General features: G+C 38.0%; 1 protein-coding gene across 2 annotated transcripts; it reads right to left on the reverse strand.

Annotated features, from left to right (window-relative positions):
- Positions 1-2,468: 2,468 nt before the first annotated feature.
- On the reverse strand, positions 2,469-21,055 carry eif4h.S (eukaryotic translation initiation factor 4H S homeolog). 2 transcript variants are annotated; one of them, NM_001090033.1, is given in 7 exon segments: positions 2,469-4,873; positions 5,456-5,605; positions 10,058-10,111; positions 14,170-14,266; positions 14,390-14,454; positions 15,702-15,889; positions 20,897-20,963. In NM_001090033.1, coding segments are annotated over 7 exon segments (753 nt in total). In that variant the 5' UTR covers positions 20,956-20,963; the 3' UTR covers positions 2,469-4,733.
- Positions 21,056-21,594: the final 539 nt, after the last annotated feature.

The following is a 21,594-nucleotide window of genomic DNA, read 5'->3' on the forward strand; positions in this document are numbered from 1 at the left end:
GAGTGATTGAAGTTTATCAGAGCACAAGTCACATGACTTGGGGCAGCTGGAAAATTGAATATAAAAAAATCTGTTTGCTCTTTTGAGAAATGGATTTCAGTGCAGAATTCTGTTGGAGCAGCACTATTAACTGATGCATTTTGAAAAAAAATGTTTTTCCCATGACAGTATCTCTTTAAGTTCACTCCTGAAGTCTCACCATCTATTTTATTTTACGGGGGGGGGGGGAATGTATTCCCTACATTCAATGTTATTGGTGGTCAAACCTTACATGTAGGTGGATGAATGGCCAGGCAGCAAGCCCCTCCACCACCCGTGGGTTAGGGCACTAATCAGACAGGAGCCCTGCCTGCAACTCAGTGGTTGGGAGGTGGGGGCAGGGCCATCCAGTTGCCAATTCGTAATGTAGCCCTCTCTCCAATACTGTGCGCTTTGCAATCATGTGGGCGGTAATTATGAGCGGGCCCAGTGGTGGACAGAGGTGGGACAAGCCAGGGCCTCTGCACCAGTTACTACTTTGTGTTCTGCTCCAAGCCCAATCCCCAGACTTTAATCCAATAGAAAATTTGTGGGTTGACATCAAAAATGCAGTTTCTGAGGCAAACCCAAGAAATGCAGAAGAATTGTGGAATGTAACAGGTGCCGGAAGTTGGTCGACTCCATGTAACACAGATGTGCAGCAGTTCTCAGAAACACTGGTTATATAACTAAATATTAGTTCAGTGATTCAAAGGAAAGTAAAATCTTGTAACATTTTTTCAGTTTATAAAGTAAATGTTTGAGTTTGTAAAGAAGAATGCAGACACTGCTATTTTTTTGGAATAGCCTTTGCCCATGGTTCAAAGCTGGAAAAAAAAAATGGTGCCAGCACCTACCTATATTAAGGCCCCTGCTGCGGCACTAAGGCCGAGACAAGTCCTCCTGGGGTACCATGGTAACGAACTTCTGCTCTGATGAAGGGTATGACCATGGCTAGTTATTCATGTCCCTGAGCTAGTCTGTCAGTATAAAATCCCTTGAAATCCCACATGACCTTCAAGCCTCCAGTTGGAGAACAAGAACCTACAAAAGTATTCCTAAGAAGGCATGTGCAATCAGTATTAATATTCTTTTTTAACTACCTCATTTAAAGGAAAACTATACCCCCAAAATGAATACTTAAGCAACAGATAGTTTATATCAAATTGAATGACATATTAAAGAATCTTACCAAACTGGAATATATATTTACATAAATATTGCCCTTTTACATCGCTTGCCTCGAACCACCATTTCGTGACTCTATCTGTGCTGCCTCAGAGATCACCTGACCAGAAATACTACAACACTAACTGTAACAGGAAGAAGTGAGGAAGCAAAAGACAGAAATCTGTCTGTTAATTGGCTCATGTGACCTTACATGTGGTTTGTATGTGTGCACAGTGAATCTTATGATCTCAGGGGGCGGCCCTTATTTTTTAAAATGGCAATTTTCTATTTATGATTACCCAATGGCGTATACTACAAAAAAGGATATTATTATGATAATGGTTTATTTACATGAAGCCGGGTTTTACATATGAGCTGTTTTACTCAGTATCTTTTAATAGAGACCTACATTGTTTGGGGGGTATAGTTTTCCTTTAAGACAGATTCTCTCTCAAGTTTGCTTTACAACTATTCTTGTTACGGTAGCTTGGCAAACTCAGACTGGCCCTGTAGAGTATATAATAAGCTACACATATCAACACTGTCAAGAGGACAAGGGAACACGAAGCATCTGAAAAACTTCTCTTCACCTGTGAAATTAAAATAAGGTGGAAAAGTGGATCAGCATAAAGTAGCACCTTCGTGTATTGGCACGGAAAATGTGTGGCTACATGAAACAGACTAGGGGTGGCCTGAATATGCCTGTGTTTTTCGGGCCGATGCCTGCTCTGTGGAGCCACATACAGGAAGCTGTACTTTTCAGTGCAGATAGAGAAAGTTAAATTAATCCAGGTACTAGTCCGATTGATGTTTTGGAGTCAGGAAGGAATTTTTTCCCCTCTGAGGCAAATTGGAGAGGCTTCAAATTTTTTTTTTTTTTTGCTCTGATCAATTTGCAGTTAGGCAGGTTAAAATAGAGTTATATGGTTGAACGTGTGTCTTTTTTAAACCTAACTTACTATGTTACTTGATCGGCTCCTCTATACCTTATTAAAATCCGCAGGCTGTGAGAAGCATTGCATAGATTAATGTGCCCTTGCCCTAATCATGCATACTGCAGGAGATTTGGATCTAGTCTTCTTTGTTGCCATTAGGGCACCTAATGTAACTAGAGTATTTGAAGAAGAAAAAAAAAAAAAACGTTTGTTGTGGTTAATACCGAAAGGAATAACTGCTATAAAAAGGCCTCATCACTGCACCACTACAAACGCACAGACATTTATTAATGTACATAAAACACAGTAAATATTTAGCACAGGATTTAGACAAGAAAAACTGTATTATCCATAATGTTCTTTTATTTAAAAGATCTTCACAAAATACCATATCCATAGATGTACTTTCTGTCATGAAGCAGGATGTGTCAAGTGTTTGGAATTTTTCTCTTATTTAAAAAAAAAAAAAAAGTCAATTGTTTAGACCAGATTGGGTTTTGTTTGGTCTGCCATTAAGCTTCCCCACAAAAGCAGTTGTGAATAGATTCTAGAGTAATCACCATCCAAAGCATGTCTTATTCTAGGTAGCATGTTAGACAAATGCTTCTTATAAAAGCAGAGCGTATCAAGGAAAGGAAGCAGAAAAGAAGCTCTTATTTGCGGAGACACTGCAGGTAAAAACATAAGTATTGACTTTAACACTGTAATTACACCCTCTGCTGACAAAGATGATTTTAAAATATTGTATCACTAAGGGATACAAGTCTGCCAGCAGAAGAGTTAAAGCATTGCATATAAATATCCAATTCATATTTTAGTACCACAACCTACTTACTGGAGGGTGGAGGGGTAAATAAAAAGCAAAGGGTTAACAAAATGATGGATTGCAAGGTATATGCACCTTATGTTGGCAGAATGTAGAAGCAGAATTCTTTTTCTGCACCAGCATATCCAGGCAAGTGAGCATCCCAGCCACGAGCAAAAGGAATGCTCGCAACGAGTTAGCTACAAAGAGCTATGGTACTAGACTACCTCAATGAGATCCACACTTTAAACAAAGAGCTGTAAATGTACAGCATGCATTTTTCAGGTGTAAAACTAAAACTGCATAATAAGCAGTATATTGTTTAAAGGCTGAATGGTCTTTTCTTTGAGGTACTGGAAGGGGGGGGGCACAAGTCTTCATTCTCCCATGTTTAAAACTTCATGTTAACTAAAAAGCAGGATTCGCTTCACTGAACAGTTTGATTTTCAGCAGCTCTAAATTCTCTTCGGCTACCTCATTTAGGTACGAATACAGAGAAGGTGCCTATAATATGTGAAGCAGTTGTGTGTGGAGGACAAAGCTACATCAGTTAAGATAATGAAGTGTTTTAAAGACAACTTTTCCACCATGCCAACAAGTGAACATTCTGTGCAGTTAGGGGTATGTACTTAAAGGAGAACTTAAGTAGCTAAAAAAATTGTTGTACATTTTTTTGAGCTTCTGAACCAGCCCAAGGAAACCACAACCCTTTAGCAGTAAATATACGTGTGTTCAAAGATGGCCCAGTAGCTCCCCATCTTCTTTTCTGCTGATGCACTGCACATGCTATGTATTGCCGTCAGTTACTGAACTTACGGGACCCACTCACAATATACCGTACACATAGAATATAAATGTCACAAAATAAGGCTGATTAGTAATTAATACAGATAATTACTACATGGCAGCACAGAAACCAGTGTAATTAGTATCAGAATTTAATAATCAGCCCTATAACCTCAGCTTCTGTTACAGACCAACCTCATTTTCTGCTTGATAATTAGTGATGGCCCCTAAGCTTAGCTTCTCAACAGCTGCTCAGAGCACACGGAGCATGCGAGTGCTGCAGACACTTTCCAAGATGGTGACCCCCTGTGACAAGTTTGAAGTTTTGGATCATTGCTGCTACGGACGAGCTGAAACTTTAGGCTGGTGCAATAAGTTCACTATATAAAATATGGCATTTTTAGCCACATTAATTTAGGGTTTAGTTGTCCTTTAAGAGAAGTATAATGTAAAAAAAAAAATAATAATTCACGTTTACATTACCAAGTGCCCCCTTTGTTAGAGTCCATGACACGTGTCACATTTACCTTCTTACAGAGTCTTGGCAACATAGAACAAAAGATGCAGAATAGAACTGAAAAGCATAATTAAGAACTTCATAAGCAAAAAGGGTTAACTTAATGCTAACATCGCTTCTGCTGAATTTTATAAAGAAAAAAGGGTGTGTGGGGACATAATTTTTCTTCCACTAATTTAGCTATTCAGCTCCTAAATACAAAATGAATTTCATTTTGTTGAGAGAAGCTTTCCCAGCAGGAAAAACATCCTTCAAATTGCAAAAGGTATTGGAAACAGCACAATGCAGGTACTAGTTACAGAAAAGCAGAGAACTTACTAAAAAAAAAAAAAAACACTTGTTAACAGCTGACATGCATTTACAAGCTCATTGTTTTCAGTTTTGAATAGGAAGGATAGAGGAGTTAATGTCAGGAGGCAAGAATGGCAATTGCAAGGATGGTAATCCAGAGTGACTAGTTTGGACTAGCTTATTCTTCCCTCTGTCCCTCCCGTTTATTGGCTCATTCCTTCTCTGTTTTCTCACTTCCCTCTCTAGGCTTGGCTCCACCAAAGATTGCAGAGTTTGGATTGGCTACTTGATTGAGAGGTGTAGCAACTGTCCTGGGTTTAAGTTGAAGTCTTGGTCTCTGCGCTCGTTCTTCTGTGGGAGGCAAAATACAAAATATAGTTAGACATGGAAAGAAATGTGTGAAGTCTTGAACTGATTATAAGGATTGGGGGGCACAGCCGTGTCTTTTAAAGACTGCTCAGTGTGTTTTTAACTACTGGAGCCACAGAAAGTCACATAGCTGTTCTAATGATCTGATAAAACAGTCTACATATCATTACACACCGACAGGGTGCAAACCATCATAAAAATCGGTCAGTGGATGGAACGATTAGATAATCATTGTTAAACATTTACTGGCATGTATGATCTTAGAGCCAACGCAACAAAGATACAAAGTCTTCTCATTAGTGATGATCCAATCAGACGCGTTTTGCCGAAAGTTCAAGAAACAAATGCATTGAAGTCTATGGGCGACAGGTGTTTTTTTTTTTTTTGAAGCATAATTTTTTTTCACCAATTGAAGTCTATGGGTGTCTTTTTCATGGCAAAACCTGGCAAAAATTTTGCTTATCACTACTTCTTATATATTGAAAGCTGTTCCTTCTGGATCTAGCAGCACTTGTGCCTGGCCAAGACACAGTATGATATTACTTAGAACATTCTATTTCTAACCATCTGATGGCTCTCTGAAGTCCACAGAGCCGCCACGTGGTGCATCCCTGTAACGACCAGGTCCTCCTGAAGGTGGTGGTCCTCTTCGATCCCCTGGGCCACTTCGACCTCCTCTGCTTCTACCGCCTAAGAAGTCATCATCCCTATTACCTATGAATAAAAACAGATCTATATCAGAAGATATTTTAATTAATTTCAAACATAACAAACCAGACATGTCTTGGTTAGGTCAGGATTTTTGCCCTGTTGAAAGGTAAAGATAAAAGCATTTAACGGCCTATTTATAAAAACATTAAGCCTGTTGCAGGACTGTCAGAACAGGAAGCATGTTCAAAGTAGAGCGGTATATGTAGAAAACCTGAAACTGAAGGACTACCGTATATACTCGAGTATAAGCCGAGTTTTTCAGCCCCCAAAATATGCTGAAAAACTCTACCTCGGCTTATACTCGGGTCAAGCGCAAAAACGGCGTCCAAAAAAGAGACGCCGGCGTCCAAAAAAGAGACGCCGGCACCTCCAATGGGAGCAGAAACCCTCAATTTTTTGATTGAAACTTACCAGAAGCTGCTGCATTTCTCACCCTCGGCTTATACTCGAGTCAATAAGCTTTCCCAGTTTTTGGAGGTAAAATTAGGTACCTCGGCTTATACTCTAGTATATACGGTAAACCTTTACACAAACCTGGTAAGTGCAAATAACACAAGCAGTGCCTATAAATAAATAAAATTGCCTTGAATCATTTAAGCTCAATTCACTACTGCAACATATGTCATAGGACAACACCGTTTATTTTTAGCAAGTAAACTCCTTCTGAACTTGTGATAGGATTCTGTTTTTAGTTTAGTAGGTTATTACTCTGGGCACCAAGAAAACTTTACATGCAGCATATTGCCAATTGGAGACTAACAATCAACATCAATGGGTACTCCAAAGCAGGGAACAACAGGTCTGTGGTTTGAGTTCCTTTTTCACAAACCCATACAGATGGTGCACATTTTACAATACCTTATCCTCCTTAATCAGATAATTTAGATGTGATCTGTCTAAATGGTGGGCCACAGAGAATATGCAATGCTTGACTAAAATACTTGTGTGCCAGTCTCTTTTGGAAGGTGAGAACTTGACTTTTATCAACCCATCTTCATGGACTGGTAAATTACCACAATTATATATTTTTCCAGAATAAGACCTTTGTGTGGAAATCCATAGCAATAACACATTCCTAAAAATGAGCCAGAGGGTCATATAAGGCTAGCTGCATGTAGGGAGATTAGTCGCCCACAGAAGGAGATTTTTTGCAGGTGGCTTATCTGCTCATATGTCATTACCCTTAAATGGGGAACACTACTTTATATTTTAATTACTTTAAAAAGTTCCTTTAACTTTACCCCCAAAATGAATACTTAAGCAACAGTTTACATCATATTACGTGGCATATTAAAGAATCTTACCATATCTTACCAAACTGGTATAAATATTTAAGTAAATCTTGCCCTTTTACATCTTTTGCCTTGAAAAACCATTTTGTGATGGTCCGTGTGCTGCCTCAGAGATCACCTGACCAGAAATACTACAACTCTAACTGTAACAGGAAGAAGTGTGGAAGCAAAAGACAAAACTATGTCTGTTAATTGGCTCATGTGACCTAACATGTATGGTTTGTTTGTGTGCACCGTGAATCCTACTATCCCAGGGGCCAGCCTTTATTTTTTATTATTTAGGATTACCCAATGGCACATACCACAAAAAAGTATATTATGAAAATTGTTTATTTACATGAAGCAGGGTTTTACAGATGCGCTGTTGCAATATCTTTTTAGAGAGATCTACATTGATCCGGGGGGGGGGGGGGGACGACAAATACTTTGATATGTGAAGATATAAAATGTGAAGTAAAATGTGAAATGTGATGAGTTAAAAACCATGTATTGTTAAAGCTTCAAAAGTTGAAGGGTTTACAATTTGATTATTCTACTACACAGAAATATCTCGTAGAGGATTTAGGGTTGAGACAAACTGGCAGATTCGGGGAGATTTAGTCGCCTCTTTGAGCGACGAAGCACACTAAAGCACACCCAGCGCTTCGTTTTCCAAAGTCGCCCGAACTTTCCTCATGAGGCAACTTCGGAAAACGAAGCGCCACGTGTGCTTTAGCGCAGGCGACTTTTTATTATAGCAGACGGGAAGACACGCAAAGGCAGTTTGGGGAGATTGTCTCCCAGAAGAAGAGGCGATTAGTCGCAAAGCGACTAAATCTCCCAGAATCTGCCCGTGTGTCACAACCCTAAGGCATATGAAATACCGGACTATTCTAACTTGGCACTACCCCCATCATTTCCAAGCGTCAACTTTGATAAACTATCAGGTTGACAAATGACATCACTGGTACAGCCAGCTGTCAATTTATAATAAAACACCATCATTTGTAAATTCAGCATCCTAGATCTCTGGATCTACGGTTTGTTCTAAAATGTAGTTTAGAAAATGGTAACCTCAGATTATGTATTTTATCATCCTATGATCAGTTTGAAGTGACTTCGGGTATAGGATCCGTTATCTGGAAACCCATTATCCAGAAAGCTCTGAATTACGTAAAGGCTGTATCCCATAGACTCCATTATAATCAAATTATCTAAAGTTTTAAAAATGATTTCCTTTTTCTCTGTAACAATAAAACAGTACCTTGTACTTGATCCTAACAGACATATAATTAATCATTATTGGAAGCATAGCCAGCCTAAATTAATTATTGGAAGCATAACCAGCCTATTGGGTTCTATTAATTAAGGTTTACGTGATTTTCTAGTAGACAAAGGAACAGTAACACCAAAAAATGTGTTTTAAAGTAATGAAAATATCATGTACTATTGCCCTGCACTGGTTAAACTGATCTGTTCGCTTCAGAAACACTACTATAGTTCATATAAACAAGCTGCTGTGGAGCATTGGTGGAAATTGAAAAACGGCTATATGGCACAGGTTAATTAATGGATAACAGACAACACCATTAACAGACAGACAGAGCTTATTTGCTAGATGCTGTATAACCCGAGCCTTTTCTCCTTTGAATGGCTGCCCCCATTGCTACACAGCAGCTTATTTATATAAACAATAGTAGTGTTTAAGCAAACACAGCAGTTTTACCAGTGCAGGGCAACACTGCATTATATTTTCATTACTTTAAAACACTTATTTTTTGACGTTACTATTCCTTTAAGGTATGAAGATCCAAATTACGGAAAGATCTGTTATCCAGAAAGCCCCATGTCCCGAGCATTCTGGATAGCAGGTACCATACCTGTACTTTGGTGACAGGGTCTCTAAGAACCAGAGCCATAGAAAATTTGCATAGTAGCACAGAAACTGTATAGAAGCAAATACCTAAAAAGTCTGGTCCCCTTACATTGCTCCAAGTTCAACTTCTTGTTATACACACACACACAGAGCATTTCTGGGTCAAAATACTATACTAGAATGATTTTAGGGAGGAGGGGAAAATGTAGACTAGGTAGAAAATCAGAGGGACTTGAAATGAGTTCATGTAATCTGTGAACCACCCACTATGTAAAGCAGAGGGACTTCAAGTACCAGAATCCATCCATCACTTCACAACAGAACAAAGTGCGGTTGCATTACACTGCAAGCCTAAGTATTTTAGTGAAATGGTCCAAAAGACCACAGAGACAGGCTATCTAGGAACAGTTCATTATAAAAAGAAAAATGTGGCTGTGTGGGAAAAAAAAAAAAAAAAAAAAAAACAGCTTCCCAATCTATATGGGCTGTAGTGAACGGGTGTCTAACACAATAACCAAAACACTAGCTCTTGCAGAGTTTTATTCTTTTTCTGCCCCCCCCCTTCAGTGCTCAAACTCTGATCCTATAATATTACAACTACACATACACTGTTCAAAATATTTCAGATTGAGGCTTATACGTTAATATATGGCCCAAATGCTCTGTGTGGCCATGCTGATAACTAGGACTAGCAGACAAATCAAGAATAGTGGCATGCAAGAAACTTTTTTTTTTTGGAGAGGAGTTGCTTTACATGGTCAACAAAATTTTGGTCAAAAGTAAGGTATAGTTTTTGGGGAGAATGCTGAAGGAATTAGAAAATGCATGCACACATTTAGATCAGACACCTTCCTACAATTATCCTTTGAGATGTTTTGCTGGTAATCTTGTGTCACAAATTCAATAATAAAGTCAGTGTGATGTGATATATTAGAGCCCAGATTTACTGCATGGTAATCTTATTTCAGATAACAGAATATGCCTTTATCATTTTTGTTATCACAAAAATTTAACAAATGGGTGTAACTCAGGATCCAAGACAGTAGGTTTTACAGAAGTGAAAATTCTGCACTTCAGTTTTGCTTAGGAAAAAAAATTTAAACAATGCCACAAATCAGAAAATCACAGTGAAGAATTGAAAGGAAAATAGCAAGTGCAGATTGGATGTTTACAATGAAGAAATAGTGAGGAATTCTTTCATAAGACTGTTCAGATAGAAAATAGATAAAGAAAAAAAAGAGGACATGCAAGTATAATTGAAAGAACAAGCCACCAAAAGACCCATTAGCAATTAGAGTCTTCTTTTACCAGAGTCGAAGTCATCTCTTGCACCTCCTCTAGAGCCGTAAGAACTATCGTTTCCTGAAAAACAAGGTAATATCAAAATGAAAAAAAATTGCCTAACCTCAAATCACACCTTTCACTGGAAGACAGAAATCACTTCCCAATTGGGGCTACTACAGGAGCAAAAACTCAAAATATATTCAGAACCATTCCATAATGACTCCACAAAATGTGGAGCAGCATAAACAACCAAATCAATAATACTTATACTTGAATGATAACATTTCCAAAGCGAAGGCCCACTATAACTTCACTGCACAAGTAGTCAGATTAAGATAACTAAAATGTGCCATAGAAAACCCCAAAACTTATTTTAATAAGTCTAGTCTGGAGAGAAAAAAAAAATGTGGCCCAACAAGCTACACATGCTCCAGTGAAGGTTGGCAATAGGTTGCACTGGAAATAAGCATCATAACAATACACCAAACAATTGTACCACTAATTCGGATATCACGTGGGAGAGCGGATTTAACATACTTTTTCACTCTTAAACCTGAAACAAATGCAAAATTCCAGTTTAGATTTAAGACTAAGTGTGAGGCAGAGCTTCACACAATACACTAATAAATACAATTCCTGGAATCAACAGACAACACAAAGAAAAAGCAGCAAAAAAAGAGTTAACATTTTTAGGGTCACTCAGTTTGCAAAAAAAAAAGCCCAAGGTATTTCTTAGCGATTCTGATAAAACTAGCCTGCTGACACTAATCAAAGAACCAATGACAAATACCAATCACCTGTTTATATGCTGGAAGAAAACTCCTTCATCTGACCCCTCTCTAAATTTTGGTATTTTAATAATGACTGCGGATTATGTTATCAGCTTCTATGACAAATCTAACCTCGCCATTTGCTAATGTTTTGCTTTGTTCAATAAAGCTTAGCATTTCAAAAGCACCAGAGCACAATTAGCACATGAAGTTATCACAAACACTCCAAATATTGCTTGACGAGATCAGAAAACAGCTGCCGTGGGAAACTTTAAAGGTATAGATCCTTAATGAGATAGGACTGTCAAACCTCTGGGCTGCCAAAATAAACCAGTATTTAAAATAGAACCTGTATAGCCATATTTCCTTAATAGAATTTAGTTAATTAAATTTGTTTCTGAAAAAATAAAATGTTAAATTCCCAAAGGAACAAAAGAACAAAAATTATTTTGTGTGGGGAGCTATAAGGTGGATGAAAATTTAAAGATGTTCTGCTGTTCTATATTGCAATACAAAATAATAGATTATATTGGGTGCTTGCCACAGGAAAACCTAATACACTGAACCTTGCACTTACTGCAATAAAAATTTCTCAACCTAAAACTATCCTGGCTAAACATTGTAGCTTATAGCAAACTACATTTTTATTAGTAATTTATGGGGACATGTCCCATAAATTAGGTTTATCTTCTACTAATTTCTCTATTAAATGAATATATCTGAATATCTCCATGAATTCAACATGAATGGAGTCTGTGCTGAATAAACTTTTCTTATGGTTTTAAATCACAATAAATCTGTGTGTTATCAGTTGAGCTTAACAGGGAGACTGAATATATTTCATATTTGATTCTTTCTGAGGTAGATATTTGATATAATCCCCACCCACTGCATAATGGACTTCTACTTATCTGAAAGTCATGACAAAGGATTAAGGTAGGGGTTGGTTTTTAAAATTATCAGTTAAAACTAACTAGTCATTAGTTAAGATGTGTGTAATTAATGCTGTTACGTTTTGTTTGTCATAAATTAAAGAAATATGGATTCAGTTAAAAATTTATTCTCAGAATAATTCCTATTTATTTTGCACATGCTTACTTTATGAGCAGCCCATTATTCTGCTGCATAGTAGCCATTACTTTCACAAAAGTAGTGTCATAGGAAGAGTGAACTCTAAGTCTTGCATATGACAGAATGGTGCAGTGCATTCTTATATAGTCAGGATAAACACGCCAGTAGTATCAGTTGCTCTGTTGACTGGTGAAAGCTTTCAAGCCTACTCATCAGGTCCAGTAGCTTTATACTGATCACTATTACATAGTATTACATAAAATATGTCCACGACGAAGACTGAAAACAGAGAAAAGTTGAAAATCTCTCAACATTAATGCTTCGCTATTTGCATGTAGTAATGTGTTCAGATGCCTACAAAATATTGCCTTATCTCTGTTGCATGATACATAGACCACACCACAAGTACAGTTGCGTTCAGAATAATAGCAGCCTGCAATCTCCAACCTGATCAAGCCTCTGTTTTTGGTAGAAATTATATTTCTACATGGCAAAAAAATTTACTAGTAGGTGTTGTAGAATAATAGAAACCAAAAAGACCCAATAGTCATAACATGCATCCTGTGGATTCTGTGTAATTGAATCACTAATTGAGGCTTGTTCCAAATAATAGCAGTGTTTAAAATAAGAATAGCTTGTTCCAAATAGCAGCAGTGTGGAGTCCAATTATTGAGGTAATTTATCCTGTGAAAAAACAAGCATCCGTTATGGCCCTTATTTAAAAGGAATAGTTCAGTGTGAAAATAAAAATTAGGTAAATAGATAGGCTGTGCAAAATAAAAAATGTTTCTAATATAGTTAGTTAGCCAAAAATATAATGTATAAAGGCTGGAGTGAACAGATGTCTAATAAAACAGCCAGAATCCAACTTCCTGCTTTTCAGCTCTATAACTCTGAGTTAGTCAGCGACTTGAAGGGGGGCCACATGGTACATTTCTGTTCAGTGAGATTGCAATTGATCCTCAGCATTCAGCTCAGATTCAAAAGCAACAGAAATGACCCATGTGGCCCCCCCTCAAGTCTCTGATTGGTTACTGCCTGGTAGCCAGGGTAACCAGTCAGTGTAAACCAAGAGAGCTGAAAAGCAGGAAGTAGTGTTCTGACTGACTTGTTATACATCAAATCACTCCAGCCTTTATACATTGCATTTTTGGCTAACTAACTATATTAGAAACATTTTTTATTTTGCACAGCCTATTTACCCAGTTTTTATTTTTATACTGAACAATTCCTTTAAGGAGATAGTGGGCTGTAGTATGACCAATTTTTCTACACCTCACCTCCCTGAGTTGTAGATCTTATTGACCTTGAGGTCAGTTCCCACCCATTGTTTCTAGCCTCCTGGGAGGTCAGCCCCACAAGTTGGCAACATTTACCCAGTTTTTATTTTTACACTGAACAATTCCTTTAAGGAAGGAAGGAAGGAAGGCAGCAAATGTACATGCTGGTTACAGTGCATTTGTCTCTGAAAATCGGAGAGTTTTTTTGATTAAACAGTTGAAGAGGGGAAAACATAATATTTTGTGGAACGATGAAAGCAATATTGCACTTTTTGGGTCTAGGGGCTGCAGACAGTTTGTCAGACGACCCCCAAACACTGAATTCAAGCCACAGTACAGTGTGAAGACAGTGAAGCATGGTGGCACAAGCATCATGATATGGGGATGTTTCTCAAACTATGGTGTTGGGCCTATTTATCACATACCAGGGATCATGGATCAGTTTCAATATATCAAAATACTGAAGAGGTCATGTTGCCTTATACCGAAGAGGAAATGCCCTTGAAATGTTTCAACGACCCAAACACACCAGTAAATGAGCAACATCTTGGTTCCAGCACAATCCACAGACCTTAATCCAATAGAAAACTTGTGGGGTGACATCAAAAATGCGGTTTCTGAGGCAAAACCAAGAAATGCAGAAGAATTGTGGAATGTAACGGGTACTAGAAGTTGGTCGACTCCATGCAACACAGAGATGCAGCAGTTCTCAGAAACACTGGTTATACAATATTAGTTCAGTGATTCAAAGGAAAGCAACATTTTGAAATATTTTTTATCTTATACGGGGAATGTTTGAGTTTGTAAAGAACAGCCAAATATTCCCCTTTCTTCACTTTCTGTAAAGGAATAAACACAAATTTGCAAAATTTCTAATAATCTACATGTTGATTTGGAATAGAGGATTGCAATTTATTCACTTTTTAAACACTGCTATTATTATAAACACAACTGTAGCTGCAACTGCTAGCAGTTTATTCCAGTGTGAGAAGAATAGAAGGGTTAATGAAATCACCTCTGTCATCAGGCCCTCCTTTCCGGAATCCAAAGCCACCTTTATCTTGTTTTCTGCCCTCTGCTATGTCTACCCGAATTGCCCGGTCAATAAAAATCTATTGAGAGAAAAAAAAAATGATAAAAGCCCATTTCCACACAGACAAGTACATCTTTTGTTCTTCTTTTGGTACCTGAATAATATGCCCAAATACAGGCATACAAACACAAAACAAACTTACTGCACCATCGAATGTCAAGGCTTCTTTAAGAGACTCCAGATCATCAAATTCTACATAACAAAACCCTGTAAGAAAATGAAAGTTTAATTAACTGTGGCAAGAACCAAAAACCCTCCCAACCCTTCAGTATACAGGGAGACTTTTTGCACATAAGGTTTAATAGAGCGTGACACAAAATTTAAATAAACAGTCCTAGCAAAACATAACCTAGTTAGCTTACATAATGTACAAGATTATCATTAATGTATTATTTATTTACATTTAGAGCAGGGCTGTGTAACTGCAGAGTGCAACTCTTAAACTAGTGCTATTCTTCTACAAAAGGCTAAACAATCAGCACATGCTCACAGGAAATATAGTGGCAACAGCAATTGCATCCACAAATCAAACATGGCTGCCGAAATGTAGAGGAATTTTTATTTGTATGAATGACAATCTTAGGCAAATAATCCTTTCAAAGGTAGACAAGTACAGTCTTTTATTGGGGCATCTGCCCTCTCTTGAATTGCAGAATGTGATAAGGGTTTTTCGTGTACTTTTAGGTCTGCTTGCTAAAAAGAACTTCTCAAAAATGTGCCAACAGTTAAAGCGGTAATTTTTCTGAAAAAAAAAAAAAAGGAGGATGACCAAACGTGGGCATAAAATGTGAGAAATGCACAGGCTTACAACTGCTTTTTCAGAAAAGAAGTTAAAAAAGGAAAGATATGTTCAAGTGTAGAATATGCAAGTAACAACTAAACTATTAGGTTCATCATCACCTTACAACTACTACAGGTATGGGATCAGTTATCCAGAAATCTGTTTTCCAGGAAGCTCAGAATTATGGAAAGGCCATCTCCCATAGGCTCAGATCTGTTATCCGGAAAACCAAAGGCCCCCAAGCATTCTGCATAACAAGCACTTGCCCATACTATGATCTGTATTTTTTTGAACCTTAAATAATGACCAGAACATAGTTCGATTTGTCATTTCTCTGACTAAAATCCAACAATGTAAATCTTTACGTTAGTTCTAGGTCGGTACTTTTGTACGAACGATCGTCCTCGGAACGTTCGTTATATGGCACACAAAATCTTTGCGTCTATGGCCAGCTTTAGGGTCGGTTTTGAAAGAGGTGCAGCCTGAAATCCTGCTATTAGCAGTCTAAACCGGTAATTTCAAACCACAAAAGTAAAATCTTTTTTGTATCACTTGAACATATTTTCTCACCAATGCTTTACAGTATTGCCAGTGAGAAAGCCTGGATTCAAAAATGAATGGGTTATTAAAAAAAAATGAAAATAAATTATATAAATCAGTAACTTCTCCAAACCTTTGAACTTGTCTGTCTCCTTGTCTCGAACTAGCCGCACACTCCGTACACTTAGGTCTTTAAATATGTTATCTATGTCTCCTTGTACAGTATTGAACGGAAGATTTCCAACATATGCTGTGAATGGAGGTTCTGTAGGTAGCTCTTTCTGTTTACGAGATCCTGGACCAGATTCGCCACGTCTTGGTCTGTGGGGGGGGGGGGGAGATTTAGCATGCATTTCCTTTAGAAAACTAAAATGAAGTAATAATGTGCATTGACGATGAAAACTGAAGTGTGGTTATAAAACATATTTACATTATGCAAGGGAGCACCGAATTGGGCTTCATTTTAATATTCCTGCTCTTTTTGAACTGTGCAAAGATCAGATCACTGATTTTCCAGTTCTTCATACTTAATAAAACAAATTTGTATTTATATGCACATGGATGTGTTTACAGTTTAGAACAGGGATCCCCAACCTATTTTGTTTTACATGTGAACCACATTCACTTCTAAAGATTTGGGGGGGCAATACAAGCATGGAAAAGGTTCTGAATAAGGGCTGTGATAGGCTATTTGGTAGCACCTATGTAAACGGTCAACCAACAGAAGGCTCTGTTTGGCATAACTTAAGCTGTAAGCACACAATGTGTCTTCTTGAGCTCTGACGCGGCACATGCGAGGAGACGGCGAATATAAGGTAATGGAAATGGCAGTCACCCTAGCCTTTATACATTACATTTTTGCCTAATTATATTGAAAACATTTTTTTTTATTTTGCATGGCCTTTTTATTTTTACACTGAACAATCCTTTTAAATGTATTTTAATTTAACAGACTTAAAAGGTATGGTGGTCCAAATTATGGAAAACACAGGTTTCAAGCGTTCTGCCTAACAGATGACATAACTGTATATACAATGAAACATGCCTCATTTCTCCTCCATTTCTCTACTAACAAAACCACCAGTAGATTTTATATCTAACATCAGCAATAAGTGTTGGAGGGATGCTGGTAACATGCATGAGTCTTTACCAAGAGAATTGCTCTGTAAAAACCAAGCTATAATAATCAATAACTCTTACAGAATTAGTCCTATTATACCGTTACATTGTTTTGTAAATCTTTTTATGTTTAAATCTTCAACTGGAAATATAATTAGTTGGGTTAGTAAACTGAAAGAGTGAAGAATTCTAAAGCTACCAAAACATTCCACTGAAATATTATTACAGGTATAGGATTAAATATCCAGAATGCTTTCCATAATTTGATCTCTATACTTAAAAGTCTGATAAAATATTAAAAGTAAATAAATCAAAAAAAGCAAATAGGATTTCTTTGCCGCCAATATGGATTCATGCAGCTTAGTTGCCATCAAGAACAAAGTAGCTTTATTACAGAAAAAGGACTTCATTTTTAAAAGTTACCAATATTTGCTAAAAATAGCCTTTATGGCATTCAATTAATTGCCACATTTCTACAAGGGCCAACTTCACCCTCATAAAGAAAAACATTTTTGAATCATGTGCAAATATCACTACATATCTAACTTAATACTTTTAGACTGCTCAGACGGTTTAACAGTGGCGTTCCTGCACTATCACAAGAAAAAATAAATAGTTTATTTTTACACCTTGACAAATGCAAACAGCACACCTGCAAGACATACTTGACCAAAACTGAGCTGACTTTATACTTAGAAAGTATTATGCAAAGAGTACTGGCTCATGCAATTTCTGAATAAACTTGCTTCCATGCAAAAATACTGGCTGAGCCCAGACCTCAAAGGAATGCTGCCTTCAGCATCAGTCTAATACAGATGAGAGAGACCTGCTGCTTGTACCAAACAGCCAGTAAAAGTACTTAATTCATTCTCTCGCTCTACCCTTTTTTTGGTGACAAAGTCATTGCATAGTGTGAGCAGTGCACGAAGGAGAAATTTTTTTGCAAAGTTGCACATACAGTAGGCAGGGCAGGTGTGTAACAATATGATGTTTTAATAACTGGCTACGTCTTAGTGGGTGGGTTTGTATGATAAATAGGTGTTAAACATTTCATATCAAATTAGCAAACAAATTTCCAGCAACAAGTCAGAAGAAATTACTTTTTAATTGGAACTATGGCTTAACAAGAGCACTGCATATAATGAAGCCACCTCCTTTTATAACTACAGGTGTAATTTCTCAATAAATATTCACTATAAAATAAAGTGTTATGGGTACGCTTCCAGTTCAGAAAAGGAACTGTTCTGCAAAATGAAGGCACTATGTCCACCATTATATGCTTTTAGTAAGTAAGAGGTTTTTAAAGGGGTTGTTCACCTTTGAAACAGCTTTTAGTATTATGTAGAGAGTAATATTCTGAGAATTTGGACTTGGTTTTCATTTTTTTATTATGTAGTTTTATTTCGTTTTTTTTTATTCAGCAGCTCTCCAGTTTGCAATTTCAGCAATGTGGTTGCTAGGGTTCAAATTACCCTAGCAACCACGCACAAATTTGAATAAGATACTGGAATATGAATAGGAGTGGGCCTGAATAGTAAGAGGAGTAATAAAAATTAGGAGTAACAATACATTTGTAGCCAGACAGAGCTTTTTAGAAGGGGTCAGCGACACCCATTTGAAAGCTGCAAAGAGTCGAAAGAAAAAGGCAAATAATTAAACTATAAAAAATAATCCAAACCAATTAAAGAGTTGCTTAGAATTGGCCATTCTATAACATAGTAAAAGTTACCTTAAAAGTAAACCACCCCTGTAATAAGTTACTCTGGTCAATCCCATTAATATATACAGTAAAATGCAATGTTTGCCTTTCAGCAAGGCGGTCATGCAGACCATTGTTCTTCAGCATTCTCCTAATGATGAGCACAGACATCACCAATGCAAGAAGCCTTTGGTTGCTTAGATGTTAGTTGTAGTTCTTCTGTAGCATTACACTTGTTCTTGTAGATTGGTGATGTCAAAACTCCAAAATTTCTGATCTTTTTAGAAGGTAGGACCACCCCTACTCACATCTTCCCACTGATTGGAAACTTACCCATTAAATGCACTGAGAAGCCTAGAAGTTTATACACTTGTGCCACATACAATTATGTAGCTTTGACAGCTTTTCCTTAATAACTGAGCAACCATCATCATTGTGACTTATTTAACTGGGTTTTCATTGCGTTTTGGAACTTGTGTGAAAACATAGCCTATTGGATTGCAGACAGCCACTGCGCCCTTTTGTTACCTGCAATGCTGAACATTAGTTTTTGCCCTGAACTGGATATGGATTCCACATGTATATAGACAGTCACATTTAATGAGCGGTGGGGTCTGTTTGGGTCTTCTGAATCCAGGTCCAGAACAAAAGAAAATCTCTAGAAATTACAATCATTTGCTTAAAATGGACGCTAAATCCATATTCGTTTTTATTAAAGCATTCATAGCTGTTGTAAACTAGTCTCAGCTATTGTCTTTTTGCTGGTTGGTTATGGCAGCTACTCGAAAATCCATATTTTTGTTCTGGATAAGAGAGAACCCCCCAACTATGAAAGATATGCTCTCCTATTTATATAACTTATGTACTCAAGAGGTAATTAGATTTAGAATGGATGATTTTCTCCAGAGAAATATAATAAAAGGTAGATGGTCCCTTTATATTTCATCTTTAGAAGCTGATAAAAAGAAATGTATTCTTAATCTTATGGGACAAGATGTCTGCCAATGAAAGAATTGGTGAACTTTTTAGTGTCTTCATTCACGAGTATTAATTTATTTATACTTGCTTTGCCAGGCTCTAATTTGTTATAAAAAGACAGGTCTATTTATTTTACTTTATTATTTTAATATTTCATGTTTACTGTTTATTGTACTCATGAAAAATTTTCGGAACTTTATTCTTATGTTATTTTCTTTTGCTTTTCTTTGAAACATTGTATGATTAACATATAGTCAAGTCAATGTATTTTAATGAAAAATTCAATAAAAATAATTTTAAAAGAATAGATAAAAAAAAATCTCAGCTGTCAATCAAATATTGTCTGCCCCTCCTTAAAGCCTTAGGCATAGAGGTGGGGCAGGCAATTAGTTTCATTTTCCATTCAGCACTTCCTAGACGTCACTTTCTCTTTACCATTTAATTGTGTAACCAGGGCATGGGGATGGACATCAGGTCCCCCATTCTGGTGCACAAACAAGATTATGAGCTGATACAAGGCTTGCCTTAATAACACTGCCCACAAAATGGCTCCTGTCTGCTTGCTATAATTATTAATTCCCAGACTGAAGGAAAGTAGATTCAAATAAATTTATTCAGTGTAATTAAAGTTTATTTTGCTTGACAAATGTGATAAAATAGGATTTGGGATATTTTTTTTCAGGTGACGGGTCCCCTTCAAACTATCGATTAAATTTTGTATGTTGCACTGGCTAAAGTGTCACAGCAGAATATTTATCACACTCAGACTGCGATATACATTCTCAAATACTCAATAGCACCCCTACAGGCCCATCCATGCCATAACAATGATGAAGGTGCAGGCTGCTAACACTACACAAAGCATGCTGGGAAGCATCACTTATAAACGCATGTGCTGCAGCAGAGAATTTCTCGCAGCCAACCCTGATTCACCTGTGTGTGTGCGCAGTGCTGAAGGGGAGCATCCAAGGGCAGGCTGGAATACCTTAGCCTTAAAATGCCCATATAAACGCTGGAGGCCTTGTGGCCATATAGGAAGTGTGTTAGACAAGAACAAAAAATACACATTTAAAAAAAAAAAAACACAATTGAAAATCGCTGCCGTAAACTGTAGCCACGTTTTGTGTTTTTGTTTGGTTCGGCCCAGCCTACCGAAAACAACCCCCCTTTGTATTGTCAACATTAATGGACCCGTCCGCGCGTGTAGTGCTCTGGGCACATGTGCGCACATATTTTCTGGATGTCTGATACAGTCGCAATACTTGCTGCAAATGAAGCGCTGGCCCCTGCGGCCCTTCACGCGCCAAATACCAGACTCAAACCCGATGCATAAACGTTCGGCGCGTTTCTATGGCTGCTAAAGAACACGGAGCCCACAGCATGAAGCAGCATGGCCGTACGCCCTTTTTCCCCCCGACCCGCTCTTCTCTCTCTTACTACTTTTTAACAAGCCTGTTAATTAGCCTCCAGTCTGCCTTAACTCCACTTCATCCCCTGCCCTCACACGCCTACTGAGAGCTTTCACTTCTTACCCACGGCTGCCACCAAAGCTGCTGTAGGCCTGATCGTCATAGGTCTCGTAATCCGCCATTGCTGCTCTTTCCTCTCTGCAGCCGAAGCGGCCCAGTTACTGAGGACCACGCAATATAGCACAGACAGGGCTGTCCTCAGAGATGCCTGAATCCAGCACTGAGCATGCGCAGTGAGACTGCTTGCAAGCACTATGTTTTGTGATAGTCTGGAGCACACGTATATTCATTTCAACCTGCTTGCACAAACTCAAGTCTGTGGGTCTTATCCCACTGTTAAAGGCGCTATTGTGTCCTTTCAGGCAGAAACCATTCTTCTGGAGTGGAGGGAGTTGCCTTAGCAATTGCAGTTCACATATCAACTTGGGATCTATAATCAGGGCCGCCATTAGAAATCACAGGCAGTACAACAACAGTTTTGGGGTCCCCCTGGGGTGCCGGCCACCCCGCCCCAAAAGCCCCACCCAGATCCTGCCCACACTCCACATCACAGTTCAAGGCCACACAGACATCAGCGTTATAAAAGGAAACCCTCCCCACCCACAAAAGTTATAAAAGCTATTGGTGACCAGGGCCCCCCTATATAGGCCCTGTAATTCCAAGTACACAGAAGCCCAAACAGCCTCCTACCAGCCCAAACAGACCCTTCCAGCCCACAATATGGTAACTTTCTATGGAGCCTTACAGCAGCCCTTCTGGCA

Source organism: Xenopus laevis, chromosome 2S, assembly GCF_017654675.1.
Source record: "Xenopus laevis strain J_2021 chromosome 2S, Xenopus_laevis_v10.1, whole genome shotgun sequence".
Classification (NCBI taxonomy): Eukaryota; Metazoa; Chordata; class Amphibia; order Anura; family Pipidae; genus Xenopus; species Xenopus laevis.

Excerpts from the sequence above, each read along its gene's own strand:
- eif4h.S (XM_018248158.2), bottom strand. The coding sequence starts at position 20,955 with ATGGCGGATTACGAGACCTATGACGATCAGGCCTACAGCAGCTTTGGT. Across the intron at positions 15,890-20,896 it reads AGCTTTGGTGGCAGCCGTGG|ACCAAGACGTGGCGAATCTG; the intron begins GTAAGAAGTGAA and ends CCCCCCCCACAG. Across the intron at positions 5,606-14,169 it reads AGGAGGGCCTGATGACAGAG|GTAATAGGGATGATGACTTC; the intron begins GTGATTTCATTA and ends TTTTATTCATAG.